The following is a 17,029-nucleotide window of genomic DNA, read 5'->3' as shown; positions in this document are numbered from 1 at the left end:
CTATTGAAAAAAAAATGTTTTGGGCAACAACTATGAAACAAAACCACTGCTAATTTGTTAATCATTACATTTCGATTAATTGATGAATATGAATAAACAATATCAACCTAACCACAAACAGTGTGGTTCTTTGCGGCCAACGTTCATATTTCCACAATCGATTTTAGCTGTGCGGCGAACAGACCTCCCTTTCGCGTCGTATGTTATGGTATCCCTCCGCCGCAGTCGCACTAGTCCGAACAAAACAGTAGCCCAACTAGCTAGCGTTGTCGACGAATTACTATTTGAGAAATCCCAGTCGGATATCTCAGATATACCTACCGACAGCCTGTCATTCGTTTGACAATGAAGTTTCAATACAAAGAGGAGCACCCATTTGAGAAGAGACGGTCTGAGGGCGAGAAAATAAGGAAGAAGTATCCTGACAGGGTACCCGTAAGTAGATGCCTTCTTTGCTAGAAGCTAGCCTACTAGCTACAGTACCCTGGCTGGTTTACTTCTCAATATGGGTTACTTTGTAGAAAAAGTGTTGATGTTAGTGAGCCCAATTACGACATAACTGACGTTCTATAATATCCTCATGTCATGTTTGGTTAGGTGAATGTTCACAACGACGCCAAAGAACAAGCTTACTAACTAACGTTGGCTTGTTGGGCAACAACAAATTGCTTCTAAAATGGGCCTAGCAAGCCACCCTACTTGACGGTCAAGTTGACGCAGTTTGGTTGAAAGACTTGAGGCATAGTTTCTACACTGAATGGGAATTTGTTTTACTAGCTATCGCAAGCTGTCAACTTATGTTATTTCATTACACACAGCTAACAATAACAATTTAATTGTAGCTATGTTTGTTTGAAGGTCCATTGCAGGCGATTTTTTTTTTTTTGTAACCCTAACAAATTTCTGGGTAACAATTGAGTACCTACCGTGATTGTTTTCAATTAAAATGGTCAAATAACTTCTAAGCAAAGAACAATTTTGCTAGGACTGTCTGGTAGGGGAAAGCGTATCTGTTATCAACAATAATAGTGACGTGTGGTTGCGACCTGCAATTAGGGGCGTTCCAGAATGTGGACATTTCTGCGTCTTCAGTTTGCTTCACATTCCAACTCCGGCATCATCTGTACTACGACGGTGGATATGGCTTGTAACGCTTCGATCACACCGACAGTATTTTGCGAAAAAAATAGTATGCAGCAGTATCTGGATATGTATGCAACAAAAAAAAATTCACCTTCTGCCACTATTTCTGTCAAGCCGTCAAAGCATACAGTTTGACGCAAACGTTCAATAAATCCCGCTGGAAGGCAAACGCAGCGTTTTATTGGAAATGTAATGTAATTCTTGTTTACCAAAATGCAATAACTGCCTCATTGTGCAAAATAGTATGCGCCATCATCTGGATATGTATGCAACCGAAGTTCAACATTCACGTTCTGTTACCATTTCTGTCAAGCCGTCTACGCATACAGTTTGAGGCGTACTTTCGATAAATGCAACTGCCTCCTCAACGTAATGCTGCAAGGCAAACGCAGAGTTTAATTGGAAATGAATGTAATTCTGGTGTACCGCAATGACTCTGTCGGTGTTCAAAGTGTAACACCTGCCGTCGTGAACAGAACTGTGGGAAAACCGTGCCAGACAGGCGGGGGGCGAACGACACTGTCTACCGGTGTCCTAGCTGTCATTAGCTAGCTAGCTACCTATCCTGCCTGCTGTGAACTTGGGAGTCCTACTTAGCTAGCATCGAGTGTCTTGGCCTGTCAAACACCCGCCCTCACTGTCGTTAACAGAACTACGGGAAAATCGTTCCCGGCAGGCAAGGGCGAAGTACACCGTCTACCACTGCTAGCTAGTCACAGGTGTTGTCGGCCAGCCTCTTCTGTGGGGTTCAGGGCATAAAATTCATACCCGCCAAATTCGTCGGGTGATCAATTTGCAGGGCTCTACAGTGTAAGCATTATTCGCGAATAAAAAGTCAAAAGGTAAGTATGAGCACGTTAGTCTGGCACTGTTTTCAAAGTATTTATGGTTTGTTTCATAGCTGCTAATTGCTCAAATAAATACAAATCCTATGTCCCACCTTGCATAGCAACCCGCAGGGGAGCTGTGTAAGATGACTGAAGTGCTGATTCATTTTTGGAGACGCTGCGCACCGGCATAAAAGTTGGACTAATTTACAAAGTGAGACCCTGTCTTTGTTTTTCTTGGCAATATACATTGTTTTGTTCACAAGTTCCGTTCTTCCATAGTTAGTCTGCTGTTTTAACTGATTTACGCATTTACTCCCTAGTCAGATGTGTGACAGGGCTCGAGTGGCCCCGTTACCACGGTAACCTCCCGCCCTTAAAGGGGAAGCTGAACATTTTGATTAAGACCCGGGTCATTTAAAAACATTTTTGCAGTATATCACATTACTTATTACTAATACATGTATTGTATTACAAACATTACAAAGCATGCTCATTTGTTTATTGGTGTAATTATGGCAGCAACAAAATATTGGCTAGTAAGAAATCTGAGTGGCTGGTAGATATTTTATCTACCTGTCACAGTGGCTGGTGGACCAAAAAGTAAAATTTAGACCCTGGTGGGGTTTATCGGCTGATGGTGTCCAATATTGACACATTACCGCCACCTATTATACTAGTGTTCCCGCCTATGTACTGGAGTCCTAGCTTAAAAATGTACGAATAGGGGTTTCTGCAGATGAAGGAACGGCCTGAATTGCAGTCCTTTACGCTGTTATTGATAGAGTTTGGAACTCTTTTTATTATTGGTCAAACTAATTCACCGCCTGGTGATGTCACCAGGCAGGCCAAAACTCCATCCCACCAAAACATACACATTTCAGGTGGTCTTTTCAAACGGCTCTTACACTAAAATAACATTTATCATTATTTTCACAATTTCAGTATTATTCCAACCTCCTAGTGTGGAAATGTATATAAAACAGGGAAATCATGTTTTTCCACTGCACAGTGCCTTTAAAACAATAACTATCTACCAAGCTTGGGACTGTTTTCAAAAAGCAATACCTCATGATTTACAAATAGTAATTTACTTCCGAAGTAATACTTTGACAGGTTAATAGGTAGCTGTAAGAGTTACGGTGTGTGTTTTTTAAAGATGTTTTATTTAACTAGGCCAGTCGGTTAAGAACAAATGTGTATTTACAATGACGGCCGAGGAACAGTGGGTTTAACTGCCTTGTTCAGGGACAGAAGGACATATTTTTACCTTGTCAGCTTGCATTATTTAAACCAAATTTAACGTTATTTATTTTAGGCTAAATTGATTTTATTGATGTATTATATTAAGTTAAAATAAGTGTTCATTCAGTGTTGTAATTGTCATTATTACAAATAAATTGTAAAAAATTTGCCGTTTTCTTTAAAATCGGTATCGGCTTTTTTTGGTCCTCCAATAATCGGTATCAGCGTTGGAAACTAGAGGGCGACCGATTTATGATTTTTCATGTGTTAATGCCATTCCATTAGCGCTGTTGCGACCATTAATATGAGCCGTCTTCCCCTCAGCAGTCTCCACTGATCTCTGGGCTATCCAAACCTGTGTCTGGAGAGTGACAGTCCTGTGCGTTTTCACTCCAACCCTAATCTAGCACACCTGATTCTAATAATGAACTGAATCGGGTTAGTTATAACTGTGGTTGGAGTGAAAACCAAGAGGTTGTAGCTCTCCAGGAACAGGGTTGGAAAACCCTGGTGTAAACAATCTGCAGAAAGACTCAGTGTAGGTTCTATGCACTGAATACAGGCCTTGTTATTTTTCCAGGAGATTTGGGTCTTCATTCAATCCGCATCGCTGAACTTCACATTTCAATCATGCTGTAAAAATGAAGGCAATGTTCTTGCTTTAGCGGAGACTGCGTTCCCGGTGAACACTGCATGTGTCGGCTCAATCTGAAATTACTTTTACATTTCTATCGGTGACTCTAACGCTTCAGTTTTGCAGATTGAATAGATCCCGTGGTTGTATTTCAGGCCCCCCAACTAAATAATCCTGTGTTGTGGGTATTTGCTACGAGTGCTGTGTGGAAAACCAACTTGTCCGCTAAACATCAGCAAAATAGACATCTGCACTGTGTGTGACGCAACCACAGGTTAAGATGGCATAACTGGCCTTTTTGACCACTTTGTTCATCGAGTTTGACCAGAGGAAGAAGCGACGCGAGCGGTTTCCCTCTGCCCATAATCTGTCCAATGTGTTCCTATTGGCTTATTTTGGACCTCAGCTTGTCGCTTGCCTTACTGCCTTTGGTACAACAACTCCTGTTGTTAGTGCGGCAACATGCATATCTCATCATTATATGCAGATCTCTGGCTTGACACAGCAGTAGAATCCAAATGCAGAATCATTTAATAATCCCATGTCAGTGTGCCATAATGGTTTCTGAAAATCACCTCGTGCGATGGAGTTTCAGTGGGTCTGAGACTTATTTGATCAGATCCCCTTTCCTCGAAATGTGAAGAAAACAAGCTTGAATAGTGCAATCGCATGTGACCAAGTTAATTTACCAGTAAGTGGAAATGTATGTAAGAGATATGAATGCAACAAAGTCTAGGTAATTATTATTATTTTTGAACTTTACATTTTTGGACACAGCCACACAATATTAAGGCCTTTTTAAATGTTTTTTTTTCACCTTCTAATTGTAGGTAATTGTGGAAAAAGCCCCCAAAGCAAGGATAGGAGATCTGGACAAGAAGAAATACCTTGTGCCCTCTGACCTCACAGGTAGGTAACCAGTTATTATGGTTATGTGCCATCCATGTACTACCTCTATACCACTCTCTTCAGAACTTTAATAGTTAAATTAATTTCTCTCTACTACAGTGGGCCAGTTCTACTTCCTCATCCGAAAACGAATCCACCTGCGGGCCGAGGACGCCCTGTTCTTCTTTGTAAACAACGTCATTCCTCCCACCTCAGCCACCATGGGCCTTCTATACCAGGTATGATTCCTCCCCGCTCCCTTCAAATGCTTTTCTGCTGCTTTTCCTCCGCACACTGACTCAGTACCTGTACCCCCTGTATATAGCCTCGTTATTATTTTATTGTGTTACTTTAGTTTATTTAGTAAATATTTTCTAAACTCTTCTTGAACTGCACTGTTGGTTAAGTAAGCACTTCACGTTAAGGTCTACACTTGTTGTATTTGGTGCATGTGACAACGTTTGGATTGGGGATGCTTTTCAGGGGAGCCTCCCCCCTCTGTTTTGTCAACTCATACCAACACCTCTTTATTGCTCTCTCTTTCAGGAGCACCATGAAGAGGACTTTTTCCTCTACATTGCCTACAGTGATGAGAGTGTCTATGGAGACAGCCAAACGGAAGTCTAAACCCCTCCCCCCTTCTTCACCCAAGTCTTCTCCCCCAAACCTCCCTTATATCCATTGAAATGCTATATCCAGCTCAGCAGCCTAGTTCCCCGAGCAAAGACGTCAGATGCACTTTCCCTCCCCCTCATCCATCCATTTTTACTTCTTTAATACTCTTCGCACAGTCTGAATTTTATTTGCCTCCGGGTCTCCGAGATGTGGACTTCGGTTGAATTGTCCCGTGGCCAGTTTTCATAGTGCTTTAATCATGCTGAAACGGATAGAGGAGAGATGCCATTTTGAAACGAGTGTTAGAATTAGACCATATTACCAGTCATTATAAAGATACGTGGAAAATAAAATGTAAACTTTGGATGTAGCGTGATAGGTTAAATTCTGCTCTATTTGGCAATGATAAAATGTCATGTTTACTAATGTATTAGCGCTGGTAAGATACTCTGACGACATAGTGTATTTGACGTCTGACTGAGTAGAATTGTATTCCGACTAAACCATCTTCCGCCTGTCTCCGCTTTCAGTGGTTAAAAAAAATATTATTTGGATTGATTACTATTATGATTCTTTATTATTGTACTTGTAATTTTTAGATGGCTTAATTTCTGGAAAGTATTGTGAAGCTCAGTGCAATTTTACTTTTTAAAAGTTTTGTTCTACTTTAAAAAAGTTAGAACTCGTTATAGCTGTTACTGGCACTCTCCACTCGTGATAAAATGTGCTGAAAAGCCAACTTTGTTTCCTGTCTTTTCGTTCCTGTCTTTTTTTTTTGCCTGACTTGTCCTCCATATCTCTACTGTATGTGAACATATGGAAAGTTTCCGCAACCATAATCTTGAAAGTGGAGAACACACATTTCTCTTTATTTAGGCTATTCTCCTGTTTACACCTGAGCTTTCAAAATGTAATCCGTTTGATCACTACACCACAGACTGCACTCACTGTGGAGACATCCAATCCCATCATCACATAGTGTAGGGAAGACGAGACAGAAAGTAGTATTAATCTTGCTATTGACCCAAGATTGAGTAGTGCTGAGGTAGTTTCTTCACCTTCACTGTCAGATGGGTTTAGTTTGGTATCAGTTTAGGTTGAGGATGGAGAAAGGTTAAGACAAAAGAATTCTAATACCCCATAATGCTTTGCAACAATGGGACCAGCTATGCTAGTTAGCAGCAGCCAATGAATTTGTTTATTTTGTAATGCTGCCGCATTGAATTATTACGTTGTCCAAACCTGCATATTTTCGATATACATTATACAGTACTAGTCAAAAGTTTGGACTCATTCAAGGGTTTTTCTTTATTCTTACTATTTTCTACATTGTAGAATAATAGTGAAGACAAACTATGAAATAACACATATGGAATCATATAACCAAACAAGTGTTAAACAAACCAACATATATTTTAGATTCAAAGTTGCCTCCCTTTGCCTTGCTGACTGCTTTGCATACTCTTGACATTCTCTCAACCAGCTTCACTTGCGATGCTTTTCCAACAGTCTTGAAGGAGTTCCCACATGCTGAGCACTTGTTGGCTGCTTTTCCTTCACTCGTCCAACTCATCCCAACCATCTCAATTGGGTTGAGGCCAGGTCATCTGAAGAAACACTTCATCCTTCTCATTCTTGGTCAAATAAGCCCTCACACAGCCTGGAGGTGTGTTGGGTCATTGTCCTGTTGGAAAACAAATGACAGTCCCACTAAGCGCAAACCAGATGGGATGGCGTATCGCTGCAGAAGGCTGAGGTAGCCATGCTGGTTAAGTGTTGCTTGAATTCTAAATAAATCACCAACAGTGTCACCAGCAAAGCACCCCCACATCATTATACCACCTCCCCAATGCTTCAAGGTGGGAACCACACATGCAGAGAACATTCGTTCACCTATTCTGTGTTTCACAAAGACAGCAGTTGGAACCAAAATTCTCAAATTTGGACTCATCAGACCAAAGGACAGATTTCCACCAGTCTAATGTCCATTGCTTGTGTTTCTTGGCCCATGCAAGTCTACTTATTGGTGTCCTTTAGTAGTGGTTTCTTTGCATCAATTTGACCACATGAAGGCCTGATTCACGCAGTCTCTGAACAGTTGATGATGAGATGTGTCTGTTACTTGAACACTGAAGCATTTATTTGGGCTACAAGTTCTGTGTCTGGTAACTCTAATGAACTTAGCCTCTGCAGCAGAGGAAACTCTGGGTCTTCCTTTCCTGTGGCAGTCCTCATGAGAGAGTTTCATCATAGAGTTTGATGGTTTTTGCGACTGCACTTGAAACGTTGAAAGTTCTTGAAATTTTCCGGATTGACTGACCTTCATGTCTTAGTTATGGACTGTCATTTCTCTTTGCTTATTCGAGCTGTTCTTGCCATAATATGGACTTGGTCTTTTACCAAATAGGGTTATCTTCAGTATACCGGCCCTACCTTGTCACAACACAACTGATTGGCTCAAATGGAATAAGAAGGAAAGAAATTCCATAAATGAACTGTTAAGACACCTGTTAATTGAAATGCATTCCAGGTGACTACCACATGAAGCTTGTTGAGAGAATGCCAAGCGTGTGCAAAGCTGTCATCAAGGCTGTCATCAAGGTGGTTACTTTGAAGAATCTCAAATATAAAATATGTGATTTAACACTTTTGGTTACATTTTTTAATTTAACCTTTTATTTAATTGGGCAAGTTAGTTAAGAACACATTCTTAGTTACAATGACTGCCTACTGGGGAACAGTGGATTAACTGCCTTGTTCAGGGGCAGAATGACAGATTTTTACCTCGTCAGCTCTGGGATTTGATCCAGCAACCTTTCGGTTACTGGCCCAACACTATAACCAATAGGCTACCTGCCACCCCTACATGATTCCATATGTGTTATTTCATTGTAGTTTTGATGTCTTAACTTATTTTTCTACAATGTCGAAAATAAACTCCGCAACAAAAGAGATGTCCCTTTTTCAGGACCCTGTCTTTCAAAGATAATTCGTAAAAATCCAAATAACTTCACTGATATTCATTGTAAAGGGTTTAAACACTGTTTTACATATTTGTTCAACAAACCATAAACAATGAATGAATATGCACCTGTGGAACGGTCATTAAGACGTTAACAGCTTACAGACAGATGGTAGGTAATTAAGGTCACAGTTATGAAAACTTAGGACACTAAAGAGGCCTTTCTACTGACTCTGAAAAACACCAAAAGAAAGATGTCCAGAGTCCCTGCTTGTCTGCATGAATGTGCATTAGGCATGAGGACTACAGATGTTGCCAGGGCAATAAATTGCAATGTCCGTACTGTGAGACACCTAAGACAGAGCTACAGGGAGACAGGATGGACAGCTGATCGTCCTCGCAGTGGCAGACCACGTGTAACAACACCTGCACAGGATCGGTACTTCTGAACATCACACCTGCGGGACAGGTACAGGATGGCAACAACTGCCAGAGTTACACCAGGAACGCACAATCCCTCCATCAGTGCTCAGACTGTCCGCAATAGGCTGAGAGAGGCTGGACAGAGGACTTGTAGGCCTGTTGTAATCACCGGCAACAACGCTGCACAAACCGTCACTGGACCAGACACGACTAGCAAAAAGTGCTCTTCTCTGACGAGTCACGTTTTAGTCTCACCAGGGATGATGGTCGGATTTGCGTTGATCGTCGAAGGAATGAGTGTTACACCGAGGCCTGTACTCTGGAACAGGATCGATTTGGAGGTGGAGGGTCCGTCATGGTCTGGGGCAGTGTGTCACAGCATCATCGGACTGAGCTTGTCATTGCAGGCAATCTCAACGCTGTGCCTTACAGAGAAGTCATCCTTCTCCCTCATGTGGTACCCTTCCTGACATGACCTTCCAGCATGACAATGCCAGCAGCCATACTGCTCATTCTGTGTGTGATTTCCTGCAAGACAGAAATGTCAGTGTTCTGCCATGGCCAGCGAAGAGCCCGGACCTCAATCTCATTGAGCACGCCTGGGACCTGTTTGATCGGAGGGTGAGGGCTGGGGCCATTCCCCCCAGAAATGTCCGGGAACTTGCAGGTGCCTTGGTGGAAGAGTGGGGTAACATCTCAAAGCAAGAACTGGCAAATCTGGTGCAGTCCATGAGGAAGAGTACTTAATGCAGCTGGTGGCCACACCAGATACTGGCTGTTACTTTTTTGACCCCCCTTTGTTCAGGGACAAATTATTCCATATCTGTTAGTCACATGTCTGTGGAACTTGTTCAGTTGTTGAATCTTCTGTTCATACAAATATTTGCACATTAAGTTTGCTGAAAATAAAATCAGTTGACAGTGAGAGGACTTTCTTCTTTTGCTGAGTTTAGTAAAAATAAAGAAAAACTCTTGAATGAGTTGGTGTGTCCAAAATTTGGCTGGTACTGTATATACAAAAGTATTTGGACACCCCATCAAATTAGTGGATTTGGCTATTTCAGCCACACCTGTTGCTGACAGGTGTATAAAATCAAGCACACCGCCATGCAATCTCCAAAGGAAACATTGGCAGTAGAATGGTCCGTACTGAAGAGCTCAATGACTTTCATTGCGGCACTGTCATAGGACGCCACCTTTCTGTAGCACATAACAATCGTCTGTTCTCGATTGCAACACTCATTTCCGTGTTCCAAACTGCTTCTGGACGCAATGTCAGCACAATACCTGTTTGTCAGGATTTTTGTGGAATTGGGTTTCCATGGCCAAGCAGCCGCGCACAAGCCTAAGATTACCATGCGCAATTCCAAGTGTCGGCTGGAGCGGTGTAAAGCTCGCCGCCATTGGTGCTCCCGAGTGGCGCAGAGGTCTAAGGCATGGCATCTCAGTGCTAGAGACGTCAATACAGACGCCCTGGTTCGAATCCAGGCTGTATCACACCCGGCCGTGATTGGGAGTCCCATAGGGCGGCGCACAATTGGCCCAGCGTCGTCTGGGTTTAGCCGGTGTAGGAAGTAATTGTAAAAAAGAATTTGATCTTAACTGACTTGCCTAGTTAAATAAATGTTAAATAGAAATATATATATATTAAGTTGGACTCTAGAGCAGTGGAAACGCGTTCTCTGGAGTGATAAATCACGCATCACCACCTGGCAGTCCGACAGACAAATTTGGGTTTGGTGGATGCTAGGAAAACGCTATCTGTCCCAATGATTAATGCCAACTGTAAGGGAATAATGGTCTGGGGCTGTTTTTCATGGTTCGTACTAGGCCCCTTAGTTCCAGTAAAGAGAAATCTTAATGCTACAGCATACAATGACATTCTAGACGATTCTGTGCTTCCAACTTTGTGGCAACAGTTTGGGGAAGGTCCTTTGCTGTTTCCATACAGAAATGGTTTGTCTAGGTCAGTGTGGAAGAACTTGACTGTGAGGAATGAACACCGGAGAGCCCCTTGAAGGAATGGAATTGACTACTATGAACAACCTGTATATACATTATTAAAATAAATGACTTTAAAGGGTTATTCACCATTAGAGTCGAAATCATCTATACCAGGGATCATCAACTTGATTCAGCCATGGGATAATGCTTTTTCTTGAGTGGATGGTAAGGAAGCCAGAACATAATTATAAATAATTTGTTGACTGCAAATTTACCCAAACAGATATATTTAACTTAAACATAATTTCAAACCTTGCGTGCCATGTAAGTCGCTCTGGATAAGAGCGTCTGCTAAATGACTTAAATGTAAATGTAAATCACATACAGTGGGGCAAAAAAGTATTTAGTCAGCCACCAATTGTGCAAGTTCTCCCACTTAAACAGATTAGAGAGGCCTGTAATTTTCATCATAGGTACACTTCAACTATGACAGACAAAATGAGGGGGAAAAAAATCCAGAAAATCACATTGTAGGATTTTCTATTAATTTATTTGCAAATTATGGTGGAAAATAAGTATTTGGTCACCTACAAACAAGCAAAATTTCTGGCTCCTCTGTCCTCCACTCGTTACCTGTATTAATGGTACCTGTTTGAACTTGTTATCAGTATAAAAGACACCTGTCCACAACCTCAAACAGTCACACTCCAAACTCCACTATGGCCAAGACCAAAGAGCTGTCAAAGGACACCAGAAACAAAATTGTAGACCTGCACCAGGCTGGGAAGACTGAATCTGCAATAGGTAAGCAGCTTGGTTTGAAGAAATTAACTGTGGGAGCAATTATTAGGAAATGGAAAACATACAAGACCACTCACTGATAATCTCCCTCGATCTGGGGCTCCACGCAAGATCTCACCCCGTGGGGTCAAAATTATCACAAGAACGGTGAGCAAAAATCCCAGAACCACACAGGGGGACCTAGTGAATGACCTGCTGAGAGCTGGGACCAAAGTAACAAAGCATACCATCAGTAACACACTACGCCGCCAGGGACTCAAATCCTGCAGTGCCATACGTGTCCCCATGCTTAAGCCAGTACATGTCCAGGCCCGTCTGAAGTTTGCTAGAGAGAATTGGGATGATCCAGAAGAATATTGGGAGAATGTTATTATTATTATTATTATAGAATGTCATATATCAGATGAAACCAAAATATAACTTTTTTTTTTTTTTGCATTTTCCAATTAAGAACATTCAAAACAAAAGTGAAAATATATTAGACAACGATAGGACAAAGTGACAGTAACAGACTATAATTATAGATATATAAACAAACATACAATAATAAAAAATATAAAAAATATTTTAGAAATATTTTTTAAAATAAATAAAAAAATAACGAGACATTGGATCACCTGCCGTAGGCTACATAATATACATTACGTGTGAAACATTATGTGAGGATTATATATAGATTCAATCAATGAGATGTGGGGGGAGATTCTCCATATAGTCAATAAAAGGTTGCCAAATTCTGTAAAATGTCTTTAACTTATTCCTCAAGCAGTAAGTGATTTTCTCCAAAGGGATACAACTATTAACTTCCGAAAGCCACATTGCAACTGGCAGGGAGGAATCCAATTTCCATTTAAAGGCAATACATTTCTTGGCAATCGCTAGCAATATTTCTGTTAGCTTTATAGTATGGCTTTGCCTAAGATTGGTGTTAGTAAAATTACCCAGTAGACAGACCTCCGGGTCTAAAGGGAATGCAACCCCGTGAATTGAGGATATGGTATCGCATACCCCCTGCCAGAAAACGTGTAGTTTTGAACAAGTGGAATGGAGGAATGTTCCTTAATCTGAGCCACATCTAAAACATAGGGAGGAGATATCTGGGTTGAACCCGTGCAGTCTAGATGGGGTGATATAGAGCTGATGGAGGAAATTAAACTGGATCAGTCTGTTTCTGGAGTTCAATGTGGATGTAACCCCATCCCTGCATAGGTCACTCCATAGATCCTCATCAAGATCAATACCCAGATCTCTCTCCCATCTAAGTCAGGGTTTATCTAGCCCAGGCAGTGTTAGTCCTGACATAAGAGCATTGTAAACACGGGAAATGGTCTTGAACAGTGGTTGGTCTGCGTGGCAGAGTTGTTCAATAGGTGACATCTTAGGTAGGTTCCATTGTCCCTTGAGAGTCACCCTAATAAAGTTTCGTAGTTGTAGGTAGCTAAAGAAGTCCCTGTTAGGCAAGTGGTATTTCTGTTTCAGCTGATCAAAAGACATAAGAACTCCCTCCTCGTAACAATGTTCCAGAAGAGTGATCCCCTTATCAGACCATGGTCTAAAGTTACTATTCTGGAAAAACATAGGGATCAATCTATTGTTCTATAAAGGGGTTTTAGGGGAAAGGAATCCCCCTCGTCCGAACAGCTCGTGCAGTTTGCACCATGCCAGGACAGAATGTATGATTAAAGGGTTGTCTGTGATGGTTTTTATAGATTTTCTGTCCCATTTGTAAAACAAATCTGCCCCAGTGTCATCATTTACCTCAAGCTTTTCAATGTTCAACCATGAGGGAGAGGGACCATTGTCAAACCTCTGAGCCAGAAACCTAGACTGTGCAGCCCAGTAGTACATTCTAAAATTGGGGAGGTTTAAGCCCCTTGACTGTAATCAAGGGTCAGTTTATCCAGGCCAACCCTAGGGGTTTTGCCGTGCCAGATAAACCGTCTGGTCAGCTTGTCGAGAGAGGAAAAAAATGCTGCGGGAACAGGGATAGGGAGAGATTGAAACAGATATAGAAACCTGGGCAGGACATTCATTTTAATTACATTGATTCTACCCAGTAGAGTGAGAGGTAAGTCCATCCATTTACAAAGGTCAACCTCCACCTTTTGCAACAAACTGGCCAGATTGAGTTTATAGAGGTTGTTCAGATTACCATCCACCATTATGCCCAAATATGTGAAGCCCATAGGCGACCATCTAAAAGGAAACTTGTGCTTGATGGTATGATGGTCAAAGACAGACAACGGTAAAATTGAGCTTTTATCAAGATTGACCTTATATCCAGAGAAAGAACTATAACACAGTAGTAGGATCTGCAAGTGAGAGAGGGAGTGTTCTGGGTTTGTTAGGAATAAGATAAGGTCGTCCGCAATGAGTGATAATTTATGGGTATGGGGGCCCACCTCAAAGCCATGTATGTCAGGGCACGTTCTAATAGCCTCAGCCAACGGTTCGATGGCGAGGGCAAAGAGGTGGGGGCTAATTGGGCAACCTTGTCTGTTCCCCCTATAAAGAGGGAAAGAGGAGGAAGTAATCCCATTGGTAGCAATCCTAGCTTTAGGAGATTTGTAGAGTGATTTTATCAAATTTACAAACACGGTACCTAAACCAAACTTTTCCAAGACGCGAAAGAGGTATGGCCATTCAACCCTATCAAAGGCCTTTTCAGCGTCGAGGAGACTGCGACACCAGGTATTTTGTTTTTGTTAGCAAGGTGAATTATATCAAAGAACCTTCTGAGATTATTGGAGGACAATCTATTAATTATGAAGCCAGTCTGATCTGGGTTGACCAACAGGGGAAGACATGACTCCAGTGTCTTAGATAGCATCTTGGTGACCAGTTTACAATCTGTGTTAAGGAGAGAGATTGGCCTATAGGAGGCGCACTTTAGCGGGTTTTTCCCTTTCTTGTGGATTACAGTAATCACTGCTTGAGAGAAGGACTCTGGAAAGCAGTTGTCTTCTCTGGCTTTTTTAAGTACCTCCATAAGGTAGGGGACCAACAGCTCCCTAAATTCTTTATAGAACTCTGGAGGGAAGCCATCCTCCCCAGGAGATGTATTAGAAGGTAAGGATTTAATGGCCTCCAACAATTCAGGGACTGAGAAGTGTTCACTCAGGCGCTCGCTGTCTTCCCCTGACAGGCATGGGAGGTTGAGAGAGGAGAGAAAGGAGTCTATCTCTGATAGATCATCGCTTGATTGGGGAGTGTAGAGGTCTTCATAGTATTTCTTAAAAGTATTTTTAATTTCAGTAGGGTCGAAAGATATCTCTTTAGTGAGAGTTTCTATGGCATTAATTGTCCTCTTACTTTCCTCTGCTTTCAGTTGCCATGCCAATACTTTGTGAGCTTTCTCTCCAAGCTCATAATAACGCTGTTTTGATTTAGTGATGGCCCTCTCAGCTTGATATGTGTTCAGAATATTATATTTAAGTTTTTTATTTACCAAAAGCCTGTATAGATCTTTAGTCGGGCCTCTTTGGTAGGTTTTCTCTAGCTCGGAGATTTCAGATTCAAGAGCACTCAGTTCCGCACCGTGTTTTTCTTCAGCCCTTTAGTATAGGAAATAATCTGTCCCCTCAGGTAGGCCTTCAATGTGTCCCAAAGAATGAAGCTGTCAGGAGCAGAGGGTTTGTTTGTCAAAGTAAAAATATTGATCTGCTCTTTGATGAATGCACAAAATTCAGGTTGCTTTAGAAGTGTAGAATTTAGTCTCCATCTATATGCTCCATTTACCTTGGTAGGAATGGAGATTGATAATACCAGAGGAGAATGGTCACTAAGCAATCTGGGGAGATACTCGACATCTAACACTCTATGAAACAGTTGTGTCGAAAGTAAAAAGTTATCTATGCGTGTGTGTGTCTTGTGTGGGTGTGAATAAAAAGAGTAGTCCCTATCCTGTGGGTGCAACTGTCTCCAGATGTCTAGTAAATTGAGATCTTTCATGAATGACATGGTGAGCTTGCCAGCTTTGGTAAGAAGTGAGGGTTTATCAGAAGACCTATCAAGAACTGTATCTAAGCAAAAATTAAAATCTCCTCCAACCGGTTTCGGCGCTGATGTTCTGTGGGCGCGTTCGATTTCCAGCGGCTTGGTAAAGTTGGTTATACCTAGGACCTCCGGGATCCATTGAGTGAAGAAACGGACCGGGTCACGGCCCTCGCTGTCCTCTTTCAATCCCACCACACGGATATTACTACGTCTACTCTGGTTCTCCATCTGATCTACTTTGTTTTTGAGGTAGGCATTGTCCTTTTGCAGTTGTGTCAAGACCTGGTCATGTCTAGCGATGGTATCTTCAACTGTGCTAATGCGCAGCTCTGCCTCAGTCGTTCTCAAAAGGAGATCATTCATGGAGGATTTCAGGTCGTCAATGGAAGAATGGAGTTCAGCCGATTTCTTATCGATTTTCAGAGAAAGACCTCTGTTACCATCCTGAGGCTCGCAAGAGGCTGCTGAGAGCAACAGTCTGGAACTGTCGTCTGAGTTATGAGGGCTAATGCTAATCTTGCTAGCTGTAGCGTTATCGTTATCTTGGGAATCAACTACGTTTTGGTCGTCCTTCTTGCCTCTCGGTCGGAGGTCCATGGCTCTTTGGGAAGGTAAGTACTTGACAATTTATCAGCCAATGTTAGAATATTGTTTCAACGTTGTTATTTAGGTAAAAATAGAATAACTTTGAAGAGCTCGGTTTGTCAACGTCTGCTCAGCTCCGCGGCATCACGTGTCTCAAAATATAACTTTTTGATAAAAATTCAACTGGTCGTGTTTGGAGGACAAAGAATGCTGAGTTGCATCCAAAGAACACCATACCTATTGTGAAGCATGGGGGTGGAAACATCATGCTTTGGGGCTGTTTTTCTGCAAAGGGACCAGGACGACTGATCCGTATAAAGGAAGGAATGAATGGGGCCATGTATTGTGAGATTTGAGTGAAAACCTCCTTCCATCAGCAAGGGCATTGAAGATGAAACGTGGCTGGGTCTTTCAGCATGACAATGATCCAAAAACACAAGACAGGACAGCTTAGCAAGACAGGAAACTGGTTCAATTAAGTAATCAAATCAAATGTTATTTGTCACATACACATGGTTAGCAGATGTTAATGCGAGTGTAGCGAAATGCTTGTGCTTCTTGTTCCGACAATGCAGTAATAACCAACACGTAATCTAACCTAACAATTCCAAAACTACTACCTTATACACAAGTGTAAAGGGATAAAGAAGATGTACATAAAGATATGAATGAGTGATGGTACAGAACGGCATAGGCAGGATATTTTTATATTTATTTTATTTATTTATATTTATAAGCCATTTAGCAGACACTTTTATCCAAAGCGACTTACTGTCATGTGTGCATACATTCTCTAAGATGCAGTAGATGATATCGAGTACAGATACATATGAGGTGAGTAATGTAGGCTATGTAAACAAAGTGGAATAGTTTAAAGTGGCTAGTGATACATGTATTACATAAAGATGCAGTATATGATATAGAGTACAGTATATACATATACATATGAGATGAGTAATGTAGGGT

At 41.6% G+C, this 17,029-nt stretch overlaps 1 protein-coding gene across 1 annotated transcript; it reads left to right on the top strand.

The window, feature by feature from the left end:
- The first annotated feature begins 185 nt into the window (after positions 1–185).
- On the top strand, positions 186–6,103 carry LOC118391924 (gamma-aminobutyric acid receptor-associated protein-like). Its single transcript, XM_035783432.2, has 4 exons — positions 186–435; positions 4,680–4,758; positions 4,858–4,976; positions 5,284–6,103. The coding sequence occupies exons 1-4, from the start codon at positions 346–348 to the stop codon at positions 5,362–5,364; spliced, it is 369 nt and encodes a 122-aa protein (XP_035639325.1). The 5' UTR covers positions 186–345; the 3' UTR covers positions 5,365–6,103.
- The last annotated feature ends 10,926 nt before the right edge of the window (positions 6,104–17,029 follow it).

The sequence above is a fragment of the Oncorhynchus keta genome, chromosome 13, assembly GCF_023373465.1.
Source record: "Oncorhynchus keta strain PuntledgeMale-10-30-2019 chromosome 13, Oket_V2, whole genome shotgun sequence".
NCBI classification, from domain to species: domain Eukaryota; kingdom Metazoa; phylum Chordata; class Actinopteri; order Salmoniformes; family Salmonidae; genus Oncorhynchus; species Oncorhynchus keta.
This window is presented reverse-complemented; position numbering and strand designations above follow the sequence as displayed.

Coding starts and splice junctions, on each gene's coding strand:
- LOC118391924 (XM_035783432.2), top strand. CDS start 346: ATGAAGTTTCAATACAAAGAGGAGCACCCATTTGAGAAGAGACGGTCT. Junction 436..4,679: donor AGTATCCTGACAGGGTACCC/GTAAGTAGATGC, acceptor TTCTAATTGTAG/GTAATTGTGGAAAAAGCCCC. Junction 4,977..5,283: donor CCATGGGCCTTCTATACCAG/GTATGATTCCTC, acceptor TCTCTCTTTCAG/GAGCACCATGAAGAGGACTT.